The 19,301-nt window shown below is 32.5% G+C and overlaps 2 protein-coding genes across 11 annotated transcripts in view; one reads left to right on the forward strand and one right to left on the reverse strand.

Annotated features, from left to right (window-relative positions):
- The window catches only part of LOC126770350 (estradiol 17-beta-dehydrogenase 11-like), a 36,676-nt gene extending 28,761 nt beyond the window's left edge, over window positions 1-7,915 (forward strand). For all 3 annotated transcript variants that reach the window (XM_050489734.1, XM_050489752.1, XM_050489743.1), the window contains 6 exons: window positions 996-1,155; window positions 4,006-4,157; window positions 4,853-5,030; window positions 5,307-5,492; window positions 5,809-5,991; window positions 6,813-7,915. In XM_050489734.1, coding sequence (XP_050345691.1) covers window positions 996-1,155; window positions 4,006-4,157; window positions 4,853-5,030; window positions 5,307-5,492; window positions 5,809-5,991; window positions 6,813-6,887 — 934 coding nt within the window. In that variant the 3' untranslated portion in view covers window positions 6,888-7,915. The remainder of the gene's footprint in view (window positions 1-995; window positions 1,156-4,005; window positions 4,158-4,852; window positions 5,031-5,306; window positions 5,493-5,808; window positions 5,992-6,812) is intronic.
- A 3,036-nt stretch (window positions 7,916-10,951) lies between these two features.
- The window catches only part of LOC126769920 (oxysterol-binding protein-related protein 1), a 31,600-nt gene continuing 23,250 nt past the window's right edge, over window positions 10,952-19,301 (reverse strand). For all 8 annotated transcript variants that reach the window (XM_050488913.1, XM_050488904.1, XM_050488951.1 and 5 more), the window contains 8 exons: window positions 15,954-16,174; window positions 14,608-14,723; window positions 13,713-13,855; window positions 13,180-13,380; window positions 12,871-13,060; window positions 12,635-12,751; window positions 12,174-12,388; window positions 10,952-11,810 (listed from right to left, as the gene is read on the reverse strand). In XM_050488913.1, coding sequence (XP_050344870.1) covers window positions 11,702-11,810; window positions 12,174-12,388; window positions 12,635-12,751; window positions 12,871-13,060; window positions 13,180-13,380; window positions 13,713-13,855; window positions 14,608-14,723; window positions 15,954-16,174 — 1,312 coding nt within the window. In that variant the 3' untranslated portion in view covers window positions 10,952-11,701. The remainder of the gene's footprint in view (window positions 11,811-12,173; window positions 12,389-12,634; window positions 12,752-12,870; window positions 13,061-13,179; window positions 13,381-13,712; window positions 13,856-14,607; window positions 14,724-15,953; window positions 16,175-19,301) is intronic.

Consider the following 19,301-nt stretch of genomic DNA (forward strand, 5'->3'; position numbering starts at 1 on the left):
AATGAAATAGTCTAATTACAGGCACAAAAGACATGACATCTTAGACCCTATTTTTGGAATGCTTAATATTACACTACCAATGTCTTCAAGTGGTTTTACCACTTTCTATCAGGTAGCCGATTTTATAACCTACCTTTATATAATAAAAAATAATGCTTTTCGCAGGTTCAATGCTATGTATGTACCGCAAGTAACCCTGTTAATGTCCCATTGCTGGGCTATCCTCTCCATTTTTGAGAAGGTTTATTCCACCACGCTGCCCAAATGCGGGTTGGTGGAATACACATGTGACAGAATTTCAGTGAAATTACGCAAATGCAGGTTTCCAGGAAATCACGATGTTTACCTTCACCGAAAAGCATGAGATGAATTATAATCACAAATCATCCCACCACCACCATCATCGGTTAAGATTCACGCGTTCTAACCACTAAGCCATCTCGGCTTATCTCGGATACGCATGTATTTAAAACAATTTATTTATTTTTATTGAATACAACTAGTATAACTTGCAATGCCAGGTTTATTTATTAAAAAAAAATCTTCAACTCATGTTCTAACTATTTAATTGTATGTTAATTTCGGATCGGATCGTACTATGACGGAAAAATTTACGCAAGTGCCAACAACAACTGTACAAAGTAGATAAACGATGCGTGAACACTTACAAAAATAACAACCGGTTTTTTTAAAGAAAATATAGATAAGCTTCGTCATTTCACTTACCGACATATCGATTTGTATCACATAAACAAATTCCATATACATTTGTACATGTTAATGAAAAAAAAAATGATTGATGATTTATCAATCCTAGTTGATTTAAGAATTGAGAGAATATCCTATTATCTGCAGCAACACAAGCTTTATAATTATATTATAATATTCCAAAGCTGACTTATCACGTTAAATTTTTAAATTTACCATCCCAATAATCCTATTATCGGCGCAAAAAATGTTTTTACTAATTTTTTAAAATTCTTTTCTATTTCCAGGACTGATGAGCAAGGCATCAGTATGAAGATCTACCAAGGCGTAATGCTCACCCTGGAGGTGATCGTGCTCATCGTCAAGATGTACGCGACCTGGTTCTACAGCATTTACAAGTTTTTCGTGCCCCCCGAACCTAAGAGCGTTAAGGGCGAAATTATACTTGTAAGCAATTACTATAATTACATATGTATTTATGTAGATTAGAAATATATGTATGTATATGACGAAATCTAAATCTCTAGATAAATTTAAAGCCGTACCCATCCATCAGATATTCTACCGCTAAACAGCAATATTTAGCATTGTCGCGTTCCAATTTGAAGGGTGGTGTAATTACACCACCCTTCAAATTGGAACCTGTAATTACAGGCACAAGGGACATAACATCTTAGTTCCCAAGTTGGTGACGCATTGGCGATGTAAGAAATGTTAATACTGCTTACATCACCAATGTCTATGGACGGCGGTGACCACTACCCATCAGGTGCCCCATTTACCCGTCCCGCTACCTGTAATATAAAATAAAAAGTTACCATCGAGTGAGGTGGATTTAATATGTTTGTAAAGAGTTTGCAGTTACTTTGTACATAAATAGGTTTTAAGCAAACATTTTATGTCATCATTACCTTTACTTTATTCGAATACATTCAAAATAAAAGTAAAATTAGGAAAGACTATATCCAGTGCTAGGCTGTGGTATAATATACGTGGCATACTTATATTTAATACGTACTAAGTAAATTTTACGATGTTAATATATATATATTGACTTGCAAGGTGTAATATTAAGTGCACACGTACATAATAGATAAGAAATTGTGTATAATTGAAGTGAAACTTTTTTAGACGACTTTGAAATTTTAAGGTCGAATTTGAATGGAAGTTCTGACGAATTGCACACGTTTAATTATTTTATTCAGTTTTCATTTTATGTGTCATACCTAAAATGATTTTTATCGCTCGATATATGCGCCGTGCTGTCTAAAGGTCATTGACATAAAAACATCTGAAGTCATTAAATGATACATTATTAATGAACAACGAACAATATAATATTGAACCAAGCCGACCAATATTTGTCGCAAGTTCAACAAATTATTGGTGACAGGGCTTTGTGCAAGCTCTGGTCTGGTCTGGGTAGGTACCACCCACTCATCAGATACTGGTGGTAGAGCTTTGTGCAAGCTCGTCTGGGTAGGTACCACCCACTCATCAGATATTCTATTACATTCATTCATTCAGATTTCATCACTCATCAGTATTTGGTATTGTTGTGTTCCGGTTTGAAGGGTGAGTGAGCCAGTGTAATTACAGGCACAAGGGACATAAAATCTTAGTTCCCAAGGTTGGTAGCGCATTGGTGATGTAAGCGATGATTAACGTTTCTTACAATGCCAATGACTAAGGGCGTTGGTGACCACTTACCATCAGGTGGTCCATTTGCTCGTCCGCCTTCCTATTCTATTAAAAAAAAATACGGTACTAAATATTTTTTGACTTTTGATCATCGGTCGAGATTGAACAGAATGTAATTAACAAACAGCGAATCTATATTCAAATAAACATATACTTACTTCAAATTACAAAAACGTTTATTAAATTAAGTGCTCTGTTGACCTTTGAGAAAGTTAAAGGTTATTAATATATTTTTTGAATGAATAGTAAATACGTGAAATAGAAATGTAATACTTATTCATGACAATGAATAAGTATTAAAAAAATTTCTTAAAAAATCAAAAACTCTTAATTGTTTTCATAACATTTCAACTTTATCAGCCTGTGAATGTTCCACTGCTGGGCTAAGGCCTCCTCTCCTTTTTTAAGGAGAAGGTTTGGAGCTTATTACACCACGCTGCTCCAATGCGGGTTGGTCGAATACACATGTGGTAGAATTTCAGTGAAATAAGATATATGTAGGTTTCCTCACGATGTTTTCCTTCAGTGTCAAGCACAAGATGAATCAGAAACACAAATTAAGCAAATGTAAATTCAGTGGTGCTTGCCCGGGTTTGAACCCACGATCATCGGTTAAGATTACCGCTTTCTAACCACTGGGCCATCTCGGCTCTCATTCAACATTTCAATATTTCACATATATTATGTAAACTTAGAATCCTCACCATACCCCATCGGGTACGGTGAGGATTCTTAGGCCTATGCTCTTGCTATTGCGGTGTATTATTCCGTTGGAGTTAGGCTCTTCTAGCGAAAAAAATCATATTGGTATATTCGACTCCGTTACCACAGAGCGATCAAGCGATAGGATAAGAATCCGTTCGGAGAAATACAAACGACACTTTATTTCATTTGACGCATAAACAGTTTTCAAGACGAACATATAAGAATTATATATGGTCTATAATTATAATGAATGCCATTACAGTAATAAAACCTAACCTAATTACAGTAGAAAACAAGATACCAATCAACCAGGTTTGCAATTTCACTAATATAAAATATTCAAGTCCATAAAAGTTGTAAGGACTACGCATTCTTACCATTATATAAAATTAATTAAAATTATGTGTTATTGTTGTTAACGTTCAAAGCAAAACTATTAATTTGACATTGATATCTATTTTTAAGACAAAGGTTGCATAAATGAATGAATAATTTTATGTAAAGCTACTAAATGTGGTTACCACGTCATACATAAAGAGTTGCTGTTTTAAATAGAGATTTTCTTTAATATCTGTGAAAATCTGTGAAAACCCAAAGCGCAATAGAAATACATGTTGACTAGACTTTTAAAATTTATCCATAAAATAATAATATAACTGAATAGATTCAGTTGTTAAATAGGAAATTATAATTGAGCCACATTTTCATCTATTATGGAAACTCTTCCATAGTAGATGAAATATAATACTACTAGCTTTAGTATAGACAAAGTTAAGAAACGAATACTTTTTATTTTTATTGCAATAGAAAATCGCGAATTCAATCCAATAAATGAGATAGTAGTTTAGCATTGACTTTTGGATTTTGTATTTTATACTCTGTTGTCGGCAGATCACAGGTGCCGGCCACGGTATGGGCCGAGAGATGGCGCTGAGCTTCGCTAAACTCGGAGGCACCATCGTGTGCGTGGACATCAACCCTACAGGCAACCAGGAGACCGTCGAAATGATTAAAGATAGCAAAGGAAAAGCGCATAGTTATCTGTAAGTTCTTGTAAATATCCATCCATTTCCAGTTCCATTCCATACTTTATAGTATTTTTAGTAAAATGAAATTTTGCAAAAACCAATTTGCAGCAATAGAGGTAATATTTAGCTTTGTCATTAAATATATTATAGCCTAAGACACATAAATAAAATATATATTTAGTTGATATGAATAATCTGAGATTTACAAAAACGTTATACGTGTAATAATTATTAAATCGTAATAAATAATTTTTAAACCTTCGATTTGGTTCGGGCATCCGATATATTCGGATGTGGAAATCCTCTTCAACTACTGTTAGCTGCAGATCGGCCGAAACACAATATATGATTATGCCCCATAAAATGAAAGTACGAGTATATAATAATATGTTTCTAATAACCCACCCAAATGATCGATCGTCTTGATTCTTGAGATCAAAACTTCCATATTTTTTGTCTTTTGGACTTTCAAACAATCAAACCACAAATGTTTCCCTGTTGGACAAATAAATGCTTCACGTTAAAAATAAAGGATACGAATTAAATCAAATAATGCACAAGCTTTACAAATCCCGTCAAAAGAATGGGTTTCTCCACTATTGAGCTCGAGGTTCGATAAAAATTTATAGCTCTTGTAAAAGAAGCAAAAACTTGATACTTCTTAAGTTTATTTAAACTTAAGAAGGCAATAAAAAATATCTCGTCTATAGCTGCGACGTAACAAGCCGCACATCGATCAACGAAATGGCGGACAAGATCCGCAAGGAGGTGGGTGAAGTGTCAATCCTCATCAACAACGCAGGGATAATGCCCTGCAAGCCATTGCTTCAGACTGGCGAGAAGGAGATACGTACTGCCTTCGAAGTCAATTGTCTGGCGCATCTTTGGGTAAGTAGTGGGTAAGAGGTTTAGCAGAGTACAGTCCTTATTTTGTTTCATCGTATTTTTAACGAACTATAAACTGAAATCTACTGTTTAAGTTTCTTCTTTCTGTAATGATCTTTTTCATATATTTTTAACCTATAATTATGGACAAGAATTAACCTTTTAATTTATTTTTTATTTCTTTATTTTCTTTATTTTATATTTTCATACGTAAATTCTGTTTTAATGCGCATTTCAATATTGGTTAATTTTGTAACTTTTTTCTTCTTTTGTATTCAGACTCTTCAAGCTTTCCTCCCCGGTATGATGGAACGTAACCATGGGCACATAGTGGCCATGTCATCCATGGCAGGTGTTATCGGTCTCCGTAACTTGGTACCCTACTGCGGCACCAAGTTTGCTGTGCGTGGTATGATGGAAGCCATCCATGAAGAGCTGAGAGAGGACCCGAGGGATTTTAGTGGAGTGAGTTCCGTAATATATATTTTAAAAATTATTATTATGCTAGCAATGTCGAATGGTGTGCTTACAATTAACACACTCGATAGTACTATTGTATAAGTAAGAAGTCATTACGCATTGTTTAAAATTATCAAGACTTACGGATGAGTACGGATGAGAAGAAAAATCTTTATACAAGTTGTACGATGAATACTGTGTAACTGGGTGAATATATAACAGATAGGGCAAGAGTAACGGGTCAATCAAATATAAATGTTATAGTATAAATCAAATAGATATTATGAACTAATTTGTATTAAATCCTTTCCTATTCTTCCAGATCAAACTGACTTGTATCTGTCCGTATATCGTGGACACTGGTCTCTGCAAGAACCCGAAGATAAAGTTCCCCTCCCTAATGAAGATCCTCTCACCTCAAGAGGCTGTTAAGCATATAGTAGATGCCGTTCGAAGAGAATACCAAGAGATTACCATTCCTAGCTCGCTTTATTATATTAATCAAGTAAGTGGTCTTTTGCGGTCTACTTACTGGATTAAAGTTAGTTTTAAATTTTCATTAAACATTTTTTTTTTTTGTAAATACGTTAAAAGGATAAAATATATCAATTGAATATACATATTTCTCAAAACTAAAACAAAAATAGCCAAATTTATTTCATTTATTTATATACTAGGAAGTTGGGTGAGCATATGGGCCACCTGATGGTAAGTGGTCACCAACGCTCGTAGACATTATGTTATTATAAATGTATAAATGTTAACCATCGCTTACATCACCAATGCGCCACCAACCTTGGGAACTAAGATGTTATATCCCTTGTGCCTATAATTACACTGGCTCACTCACCCTTCAAACCGGAACACAACAATACCAAGTACTGCTGTTTTGCGGTAGAATAACTGATGAGTGGGTGGTACCTACCCAGACGAGCTTGCATAAAGCTCTACCACCAGTAAATTTAAAGAAGTCCCCCCGATCCTTACCCGTCGCAAAGCTGCCCAGAACGTAGGCCGCGTTTCGACGCTGTACGGCAATGGACATCCTTTGCGCCAAGTAAGACCAGGAGCTACTGTCAAATCCTCTCTCTAAGGCGACGGACTTAAATGCAAGGGCATCCGACACCCAACATCCCGACGTCTCGAACGCTTGTGGGTAATCTCCCGCTTTCTCGCAGCAATTATATTATTTCAAACTAACTACACTGGAATGGGTGGTGCTGTTTTCGGCCCAACCATTATCGGATATTTGTCTTCTCTTCAATGTTTTAAATGGTTCAATGTACCATCTCTAAAAAGACCAAAGCTATGTTTTTGCTCATCCAGATGTTCCGAGTATTCCCCCGATCAGTACCTCTACATATCAAAGACTTCCTGGACTCCGGACTGGAGGCGCAGTAACAACGCTGCTTACAACACGGTATGTTTTCGCAATTCAAAGACTAAGGGTGCAAAGTCTTTTTAGACAACTTAGGATCAAAATTTTTTGCCACAAATATTATCTAAGTAATATACAACAATGCAGGATGTATAAACAAGGAGCGATAAATATTTTTCTCATCAAATACTTCACAGCTCGAATGAAGAATGTTTTCGTTTTCTTTATTAAAATTGTCTTAAAACTTTGTCTGAAGTTGTTGAATGGATTTGTGCTAAAACATTTCGCCAAAATATTCTGTATGACCAGATTTTTTTCAAATCTGTTTTGGTTTTCGTTAACATTCTGCCTTCAATGATTCAATTAAATAAAATCCTTATTCTTACAATATTCAATATGATGATTAACAAGTTAAAGAGAAATATAATTGCGATTTTTTCTTAAAAATATATATGTATGGGAAGAAATCTGACTTCATTTTTCTTGGGTAAGTTATCCAAATTATATATGTATATTTCTTTACAATATTGAACATTTGAATAAGGATAATATTAGTGTACATTAATTGTTATTAATATTTTTAAATGGTTGAACGTTGTACATAAGACTGGTGTATGATAAAGTTTTTTTTTATTATTTTGTTAAGCTTAAGTAGGATATATAAAATGGTGATAGTCAAGAAATCGTTGATAATATAATTGAGGTTAAATTTTAATAGAAAACAATACGAGAAGTTAAATTGAAAAATTACGACCAAAAAGTTATTCATAGCTCAGACTTTAAATTGCACAAAAAGTATCAAGATTTTCAAATCGTGGTATATTTTTTTGAATCATTTACTTTTTAATATTATCAACGGTTATATATTTATACCTATTTACTTGTATACATTTGTCTTGTGCCTGTATTCCGTTATACTGATAATATAGATGATATTGTATACTTCCTACCAGCCAGTGATAAATTTGGAACTCTTAAGTGCCATTTGTCATTTCCATTTTATAGTCGATATATTATGCATTTCTATATATTTGCTAAATTCAGAATGACTTTTTAGGGATATTAAACAAAATAACATGAAAATTAGTTTTAATTCATGAATGTATGTTTTATTTGTGAAAATTCTTTTAGCGCCTTAAGAGTAACATTTCAAGATCGAATTTGAGGGAAACTGCTATATATTCTGCACTGTGTCTTTGTTACAATGTATTGTAACAAAGACATTTCGACTTTGAATAAGGCATATATGTAAATTTTAATAGACAATATGAGTAGTATAATTTAAAAAAGTGTTCTTTAAATAGTAAAACAATCGACACGAACTTTTTTTTTGTATGCCTTAAAAAATTGTCACCTAAAATGTTTTACTATTTCTCTGAAATAAAATCGACTCATACTGGACATAACATTTAAAAAATTATCAAAATTTTTTTTTTATTATAATTTTTGTAATTTATTATATACACATTATATATTTCGAATATATTTTCGCTGTGGTATATCCGTTTAGATTAATTGGTGTTCTCAATTTAAAAAAAAAAAACTATTTTTATTTACGTCCTTGCATTCTGTCATACAAAATATAGTGATATTATTTATATAAGTGATGTGAACGAATTTTATATTTGTAATTAAGCGAATGGAATAAAACGATTGAAACGAATGATATTTTAATTGAAACCCCAATCATAATATTGACATCCTATTTATTTTTTAATTATACATTCTATGACATAATTAGGATAGTCACAAGCCTAGAAGGTCCTATGTACACATATGAGGTCATATGTACGAATATTATTTCTATAATGTCATCTGCCTTACTCGAATTGTACTCGTTTTTCATATGAATGCTTTACACTAATTAAAAATATAAATTAACAATTAAACCGTATTACAAAAAATACGTCATAATTATAGGAATTTCGGATCTATTCCTTTGCCTTTTACACATTCAATGAACTCCACAAAAAAAAAATAAGAATGTCATTTTTCATTGTTTATGGTGAGCGAAATGATATCGTTCTTATATAACTGGATTAAATTAAATTAATGTGATATAAAAGTACTAAATAGAAATGTGTACATAGTCCTTATCATAAACCACTGAAACGTTATATCTAATTACAAGACACAATCTATTTTACTAATATCTATTTGAACTTCGAATCCATTTTTATTCATCGTGATAAACATTTAATAATGCAAAAATATTTATATACAGGATGTATGATTTCATGATAAATAGAACGATTACATTTTGTCTAAAATGTTTAAAAATAGTATTATTCGACTATTATATAGAATATAATAGAATATTTTTGCTTCGACAATTAAAAGTTCTTAAGTTGTAGAACGAAGTTTTAATAAGTCATTGTTACATAAGTGACTTTATATTTTAGACGATCGACACAAGATCGCACATAAACATACTTTTTTCTATTTTTTATCACACGTTAACACAACATTCATCTCAGAAACATCCCTGATCATCGAAATCTCATTAATTTTCGGAATAAAATAAATATAACGTATACTTGTTCTTTTCACGACCAAACATTGTGTACGTATATTTAATAATGACAAAAAAATTATAATATTAATTCAAACAAAATTATGGAGAGTATATTATATCTTAATAAATTGTTAAATAACTTGTTATCGTTGGGTTCACTCCATGTTTGTTTGTATAAGTGGAAACTTTGTTGGCTTAAGTGTAATTTATTTTGTTACTAAATTTTATGTATTATATTATGCTGTATGTTTTCCCAAAATAAATAAATAAATAAATAAATTACCAACATTGCGGCGGAGAAGCATTTCTAACGTTACGTAACACGTTACGTAACACGTTACGTTACACGCACATGTTACAAGCGCGCACAGTGCAGTGCTACGCTTACTCTATACAGTCGAGCATCATTCGTTGTTGCAACCGATCCAACGTTACAAACTGCAACCGTATGTGTGACGTGAACATTTAAACGTGTTCACGTGTTTCGATTCATTTTTTTTTTTTTAATTCATTTATTTTAAAGAGGGTTTTTTCTTTAAGAACATGCCACCCTTTCGATTCATTTGTTGTGACCATATCAGACGAAATGATTGTGATGATTTTGTTTTTACACGACTGCCCAAAAAATAAGTGTAATCTTTTATGGTTCAAGTATATTTGTATGACTTCCTTTATTCCACATAGTTCTTAAATACCTGTATACATTTGAATTTATGAGGTCACGCTGGCTATTAATTAATTCATTCAGGCCAGTGTTTTAAATGTTTAAGTTAAAAAAAAATTATATAAAAAAAATTCAAGACCGCCTACGATATTGTATAAGTGTTCGAATCGAAGTATTTATAATGTAATGCTCGTTTCTAAGCTGTTACCTTGAAATACATTTCGTGTTTTCCCTTTAAGCAGGTTATATATTTACTGCTATATTAATGAATTTTTCGATTGCTTGGATGTTTTTGTTATGTAATAATAATGCTTATTATTATTTGTATTATTTACTCTGCATTACAATATTCTCGCTATGAAATGACTTGTGCATAATATATTTGTGATAAGCATAAAATACTAACTACGCAAAATAAATCATTCCGGTCTTATTTAGCGGCTGTTTAGGAAAACATTGATTTCGCTCTTTCTGTCATTATTGATTTGACATTCGAAAGAAGAAGACAGCATTGTTTTACAAATCACCCGCTAAACAACGTTTAATAAATAAGGCCGTTAATATAACAAGTTAATGAATTATTAAATTAATGAGGTACATTCATTTGCAAGACTCATTTTGTGCTGCAGGATGTGTTTTTTTTATAATTCGAAGAAAAAAATATATTAATTCACATTTTTATCAAAACGTTTCGATCTCACAATATCATTAACGTGAACAAATGGCTGTTCCGAAAAAAAAACACAAAATGAAAAACTTAAGATATATCACAGAAAAATTAATCTAAAGTTATGTAGTAGCTGTGTTTTACATTAAATTCGTTAATAATAATAAAAACATTAGCTAGCAAAAATATACTTTTCGCTAAGTTTTAATAAAAATAATAAGATTTTTCAATCTGAATCAAACTACGTACATAATATTATTTTTAATTTTAAATATTATTATTTGCCTATAAATTTAATAAATATAAATATAAAAAACGATCTTTTATTAATTTCATTATTTTTTTTACAAAACATCGATTTTCAGTGAAAGTTAAACGACAATATTACCAGTATTTATATCTAATTAGCCGTAAAATACTACTAAGATTGGTATATAATAAGTGCGGCATTACTTATAAACGTTGCTTAGAGACTATTCAGTTAAACATTGGTTTATCTCTTTCTGTCATTATTGATTTGAAATTCGAAGGAAGAAGATAGCAATATTTAACGAATCATCCACTAACGGTTTATAAGCAAGGCCGCTAATGTCTCAATAATGCGAAGTAATAACAACTTTGTAAAAGAACAATGGAAGAGAAAAGGAAGATGAATTAGAGAAGGTTCTGGAAGAAGCGAAAAGAACATTACTTTAATTTTTTTTTCTACAGTATTTTTTTTCTTTTCGTACCGTTGACGAAGTTTTCTTATTTTCAATCGAATAATTACTGCACCTCGCCCATTACTAACGTTATATTTATACAAATTCAAAATTTGTAACTTCTACATTTTTTTTTGTTAAGCTACGTAGCTAGCAGTGCTTACTTTTGAATTATCTAAAATGACGAATCACTTTGCAACATCGATAATTTATTTTGATTTAAATTGTTTTCGCGATTCAATGACTATGACAACATTTATTTTAATAACACAGCTAAGAAAGACAAGAATTTAAAATATATCGACGTCTTTAAGATGCTGGTAGTTGCGGTCCCAGTAGCCTCCGTTGTAGAGCCAGTCCTCTTGCTTAGTATACGGGTTTGTACCTTGACTGAACCACCTGGAAAGTCGATATTTAATAATAAATTGATTTTTAATATTAATTTATCTAATTTAAGATAGAGAAAAAATATCATATAACATTTCTACAAAATGGATCGTTTTAAACGAATGTAAAACCGTTAAAATATAAATATGCAACTAATAAATGATGCATAGTTTCGTTTATAATGCAATAAAGATCCAAAATTTAAGGACCTATAGTTAATTTTATTAAAAAAAGAGAATATACTTGGATGACATATAATTTTTATTCGTTTTTAATACATATATTACATCTGTTGATAAAATAAATACGAATATTCGTAATCACTAATCTATATTCCTACAAAGATAGTAAATATAACCTCCGTAATCACAATACCTTGGTTGCCAAGCATCCACGTTCTTTTTGAGAACCTTCCTCGCCGCTCGCTGCTTCTCCTCAAGTCTGGTTTTCTCAGTGGCAGCTGCGTCTATATCTCCTTGCTCCAGCAACCGAATGTCTGGTCTCAGCCGACTGTCCGTGGGACATAGCTGACCCTTCATGTCTCGTTCCAACTCGTTCAGGGACATTGCGAATTCGGTGAATTGGTAATACTGGAAGGATTAATAGCACGGTAAAACGGTTATACCAACATTATATATTATAGTTTAATTTACGTAAAAATGTACCTTCGAGGTAGATTTAAAATTCTTTATATAAACAACCATTTTTTATAATCAAATAATTGTTAATAAATTGTTATTAAATAATGAAAATAAAATAAAATAAAATGAGAATAACTTTTATGGCACGTTTTAATATATTTGTCCTTAAAACAGTCTGATTGTCAATGTAGTTACCTGTGCACTGCTGCTGGGTCTGGGTCTCGCTTCCCAAAGTGTAACGGAACCAGGAATGTCGATGTTCATGGATTCATCTGGCTTTGGCACCTCCTCTGAGTTTTCAGCATCATCATTCTATAAATATGATATTAATTTATTTCAAAACGATTTAATGTACAGTTCGCAGAAAACTTTCAAAAACCATCAGGTTCTATTAATATATTTTTCCGTGAAGCTAAATCGACGTGACTTACATCCTGTATAGACATAGACCTTAATGCCCCAACTTTAAAACTATTGAGCTTGGCGAGAACTTTCTTGGGTGTATGCGAAGGAGTTTGCGCGTCGTCGCCACGTTCGCGCGCCCATTGCTCGTGTGCAGCCGCGCTGCAGCATTTTATGTATTCCGTCCATTTACCATAAAGGAATTTGAGACGCTTTTTGCTGAAAAATTTAAGAAAGTATAGGTAACTCCATTCCAATAGAATTCGCTTTTCATTTATAATAATATCATTTATAATATAGCTTTAGTTATCTTTCGAATAAGAAAAACATAATCTTACCTTTGATCAATAATAAATCCATCGACTCTGTGCAAGTCCCTGTTATTGAAACCAGCTGGTTTGAATGCGAGGTTGGCTTTGAGTCCGGCACCTCCGTGACAGGTCACCTCCATAGCTCCGTACTGTTCGATCCAAAGCTTGCCAACGATGACATTGTGAACGCAGCAGTTCACATTGCTCCAAGTGTAAGCCTCGCCCCATCTGTAAGTAGGTTTTTGAGAAGGTGCCAAGCACGAGAACTTTTTCCACAAATTGTCATAATATAAAAGAAGAAGTTATAAGTGGCTACCTTCGGGAACAGACACTGGCATTTTAAGAAGCATAAACCGCATCTTTTATTGTTAATGTGCTGCAGACCACGGCATCAAGAGTTTACGTTCTCATGCCTCTAATTATACTGGTTCACACCAGAACTCAGCAATGCATAGTATTGATGCTTAATGGTAAAAAGTAATCTAAGCTACCGCTGGACACATGACATTGCTTGCAATACTCCGATATTGAATAAATAAAATTAAAATTTTGAACAAGACCTGGGCAGTTCGACGGTAACATGTCCTTTGGGCTGGATCTCCACACTTTTGCCGCAGAACTTGAGTTTTGGGTGCACGGAGCCGTGGAAGACGAAGTGAGGACTGTCAGCGTGGAACGCTGACACCGGAGGATGGTGCGATACCTGTAAAAATCGATAGTAATAAACAATATCTAAGCACAGTTTATCGAATATCTAAAATTTTTTCAATAAGAACCGCTATGATTTGTACTAATGTTTTAATTATGTGTGAGTGTGTGTGTGTTTATTATAAGTAGAAACACAGGGTTACGGCGTGATTTGTATTTTGGGATAGTTTATGAGATAAAGAATGTCATACGTCATTATGGACAGTACTCAAAATATTTAATTTCTTTTGAAAATTATTATTTGTATCGAAACCTATTGAATTAGGTATCACGATGTCTTAAAATATGTTTTAGGTAATTCTCTCCGTAATTCAGAAGTTGCCTTAGAATACCAAAACTACTTACTACATAATAAAACAGCCGAAGCACATTATTATCTTCTCTAGTTTGCGTATTAATTTAAAGGAGCACTCAAAGCAATTACATACATACGAGACTTTTGTGCACAACTTCTGCTTTAAGTGAAGTTCCTCTCATGTTACTTAAACTGTGATTAAGTTTATAACGAAGGAACTCGAAACGTGAACTAGGAAGTAACGCAATAATGTAAACAAAGTTTCCTTATTAGAAAATTGACATACATATTGTTATACAACACACTGTTGATTACGAACTCGTATATCAAATTTGTTATGAGGGAACTCTAATAAAGTTCTTAAAATAATACACATTAAAGTCTATTTTAGCTTTCATCGATTTGTTCGCTCAGTTCTTCGAATGATAAACGACAAATTATTTCCGTTTTACCTGTTCGCAAACGGCCCTGAACTCGGGGCGTTCGAGTTCATATGTTTCCCCGAGAAGTGGGTTGAATGGCTTGCCCAAACGTTCCCAGTTTGAAGCCAAAGCGCTTACTGCGAATGCTGTAAAAACATACTTACAATAAACAAGAAAAATTATTATGTTTATTATAATATTTACAATAAACAAGAAAAAAAACCAATTCGAACGATGTTTCCAAATTTAAAGTCGGCCTGACAGAAATTAAGGAGGACAAAGCTACTTTAGATATAATCTGTAGTTCATGTCAAATTACCATTCAATAGCAACATGTAATCCTGAACCCGAAACTTATAATTTATATGGTGTTACCAATATAGTTTTTCAAATAAAGAAAAGTAAGTTGAAAGGTTTCTTTTTATTATTAAAGTTACTTGAGATGAATAACTAATTCGAGAAAAAATAGCCGAAGGCAAAAAGAGTACGTAGATTTTATTGTTCCAGAGAAATAAAATTCATAATAACTGAAGCTCACAACTTGTTGAAACCGCGCACCCAGCTTCAATGGGCCTTTGTGTTATATTCCTGCGACTATTAAGCTTGGAAAGCATAATTAGGAAAGTAATATGCCGAAGTTGCTCTACAATCTGCAATCTATTTTTGCTTTATATTTGGATAATCATTTCACATTAGTAAAATCAAACTTTTATTTAAATTAGTTATCTTATTGGGAAAAATTACATGTAATGATAAATAAATATTAACATGAAATTGAAATGATATTTATATGCACGTTTATAAAATCCTTTGAATGATAAGGAGAAAGTTTATGTTTTTATTTTCTTAGTGACGATTATGATTATGATTGTAATTATTACGTTGTAATAACTATAATCAATTAACTAACGTTCGTAATGTTCAGTTATTTGTAATAAATTATCCGCTACGACCCGCGCGCAAGTGTCAAAGTGTTGATAGCGGAAATATATCCGCAGAGGAAAACAATAACTGAAGAATAGAATAGAAAATCTCAACTTAATCAAATCAATGATCCGCGAGCGCATGAAAAACGAACAAAAATACATTTAATTTCATATATAAAAGCTCTGCGAACTGCGATCTTAACGTTTTAGTGACTCACAGATATCCTAAGGAAGCGGCTATATTTGTTCACGAGCCAAGATCGTGGCTCAGCAAAATAAAACTACACAGGGATATTGCTTCAAAACACTAAAGAACAACGACTTGGCTTGCCCGGATGGAAAACAACGTGATTTTATACTAGCTAATCGCACGTTTAACAATCAGGATCTTTTTTTATTTTATAATATATAGCATGCTTTTAATATGACATTTTTATTAGAGCTGCATACCGGCAATATATTCCATCCTTGCTACAGGATCCGTCTGTTCCGATGCCATTCTAAGAAGGTGCGCATATTCGAGGTACTCCAGCATGCGCTGCAGGAACGATAGGGGTTCGTTGAATACGACCGGCATCGTGATCTTGGACAGCTCCTTCCCCACGCAATTCTTCAGGACCGACCAGAGGTTGAAGTCGCCTCGGCTGAATTGGGCCACAGGTAGTGAGGTCCTGGGAACGACATGATTTTGTATAAATTTTTATTGGTGTTACCTTTGGAGAAATATTTAATTGTTATTGTTAAAATTGTATGTTTAAGTACCAAAACTTTAATCTTTCAGCTAGGATCCAGTGACGAATAATTGTATGGTATTGGTTTGCCTATAAAGGTTTGTGGAGTACTGATTTTATATAAGCAACATTTCATTCAAAACCGAAAATAATATCTTTTATATTTCTTTATTTAATATACATTTAGTAAATTTTAACTAAAACTAATGTTATTTTACTATTTCTGATCTATAATTCTACTATAAAAATACCAGTTGCTAAATACTAAAAACGAAAAAACTATTTACTCGATTTATATAAAACCTTTGCACTATATAATAGGTCATTAAAAACGAACATATTCTATGCAATTTTTATTACATCAATGTAGTCAAAGAAAAAAATCGATCTGGGCGCTTTAAAACGCTGCCTAACTATAACAGATACATAAAAATATTTATTAGTAGATCACCAAAACCTCCTTAGAAAAATCCACGGCAGCATTATGACGCAGTAGCCGTTGTTTTAAATGGGAAATTATAAACGATAAGTTAAGTTCAATTTACTTATTTTACAATTGTTTCAATCGTTGTTAAAATAAAAAAATACATTCAATAAATAAAAACTTTGCAATTTGGACAACATTTTAAATATATTAATAAATATTGGAATGAATTCTTGAAAATAGGCGTGGACTCTGTGCTAAGACGTATTTGCGCAGTGCCTTCTGAAGTGCGGATCGATCGCTCGACTCAATACCTATCTAATGTAAGATAAACATTGTTTAACTCGTAACATATTTAAGTATAAATAATTATAAGTACTCATTGTATGTTGGTTGTTAGTCAAGAAATAGTTTCGGACAGATTACAATGGTTTCTTTTGTTAAAAAAAATAGAATAATATAGTTATTGTAAATTGATCCGTTAAAAATTATTTAAAGGTCCCTATATCTGAAGCTTAACTACATCTCAGTGCTTTAAGAAACGTGGTAGCATCCTAATATATAAGAACTACATAGGTAATATATGCTTACGATATACTTCAACTAACCTTACACTGCATATCTATGATTCATTATTTTTCAAATAGTAGGATTTAAATTATTTTATATACGATGGAATAAGCTCCAAACTTTTCCTTAAAAGGGAGAGGAGGCCTTAGCCCAGCAGTGGGACATTAACAGGCTGTTACTGTTTACTGTAAATTAATTTATACTAGTTAACCACCAGTTAATTTTATATATTTAAATTAAAAATTAATTTATACTAGTTAACCAGCAGTGGGACATTTACAGGCTGTTACGGTTACGGTTACGGTAGTTAATAATAATAATAATTTATTTATTCAAGTAACAAGACTCATATACAAAATTACAAAAATAAATAAAAATAAACTTACTACATTTATTATATATAAATATAATAATTATAAAATAAAATAATAATAACACAGCTAATAAACAAATTACAAATGATGAGACGGAACTTTATAACAAAGAAGTGTTGCAATTAAAAAATAACGATTTTAATCAAAGGGAAACAAACGGACGTTATTTATTTGTTCTCTGAAAGCACTTCCATTTGTCTTTTAAATTGGGTGTACAATCAAATTGTTCTTTATTCAAATAGCCTGTTATAATCACTTTTGAATTGTCATTTTACAATATTAATCAAATGTAATGCCGGGCTATTCTATAAGAAATCACTTCGTTCCGCACTCGCGTATTGTTAAGAATGAGATGTAATGCGAATGTGAAACGCTATTTTGATACGTGTATACACTAAATGTTATAATAGTTTTTATCAATGTGGCACATTACTTTCCGACATAGACGAACATACCCTGCAGTGATTTACGAGTTTGCAAGTTAGTCCTTACAGAATAGCTTTGCGGCTTCGTAATATAGATTCTACCAGGATGGACTGACTACAAACGCAGTTGATGATCGTGGGTTCAAACCCGGGCAAGCACCACTGAATTTTCTTGTGCTTAATTTGTGTTTATAATTCATCTCGTACTTGACGGTGAAGGAAAACATCGTGAGTAAACCTGCATGTGTCTAATTTCATTGAAATTCTACCAGATGTGTATTCTACCAACCCGCATTGGAGCAGCGTGGTGGAATAAGCTCCAAACCTTCTTCTCAAAAGGGAGAGGAGGCCTTAGCCCAGCAGTGAGACATTAACAGGCTGTTACTGTAAATCCTTTACGAAAATTTACATATACTAATTCTATGTTACTTTTATCATCATTTATTATTTTTTTGTAACAGCCTGTGAATGTCCCACTGCTGGGCTAAAGGCCTCCTCTCCTCTTTTTTTTTTTTTTTTTTGAGGAGAAGGTTTGGAGCTTATTCCACCACGCTGCTCCAATGCGGCTGAGATGGCCCTGTGGTAAGAACGCGTGAATCTTAACCGATGATCGTGGGTTCAAATCCGGGCAAGCACCACTGAATTTTCATGTGCTTAATTTCATTTATTATTATTAAATAAAATTATTTTTGTTAGATTAAAATTTATTAGTATCCAATGTATCAAAGACAAATTAAATCATTTGGTTAAGTCATTTTTCTAATCAAGAAATTAATTAACTTTAATTTGTCATAAAAAAATCTCCGACGTCATTACGAGGAAGAAAATCTCAAATGTCCTTAAGAGACGCTTCATATTTTTTAAATTAATATTAAGAAAGTGTGAAACTTCGGATTGGTCTTCGGGAACGATTCAAGGTCGCGCATTGGATCAATACGATCCCGACGCTGAGACGGGACCCGGGAAAAATGGGATTTAAAAATTACCTTTACGTGTTTTCAGATGGCCATGACCTGTTGCGTTCGAGTCATATATTTTACTCTTTTGATATGTCGGGTTTTATTATTAGGGTATATTTATTTATGGGCGAACTACACACACTTAAGTATACATTTAAAATATTAATAACTCATAATTAAGGTAGGATTCAGTGAGGAAATTTTGAAAACTGTATTATTCTAGCTATTAATTCGAAGTCTAATACTTGAGGGGTTTTTGTAAGTATTGGGATTATAATAATCGAAAAATTTATTAGGAACGCAGACGAGCATATA

The sequence above is a fragment of the Nymphalis io genome, chromosome 1 (genome assembly GCF_905147045.1).
Source record: "Nymphalis io chromosome 1, ilAglIoxx1.1, whole genome shotgun sequence".
Lineage (NCBI taxonomy): Eukaryota > Metazoa > Arthropoda > Insecta > Lepidoptera > Nymphalidae > Nymphalis > Nymphalis io.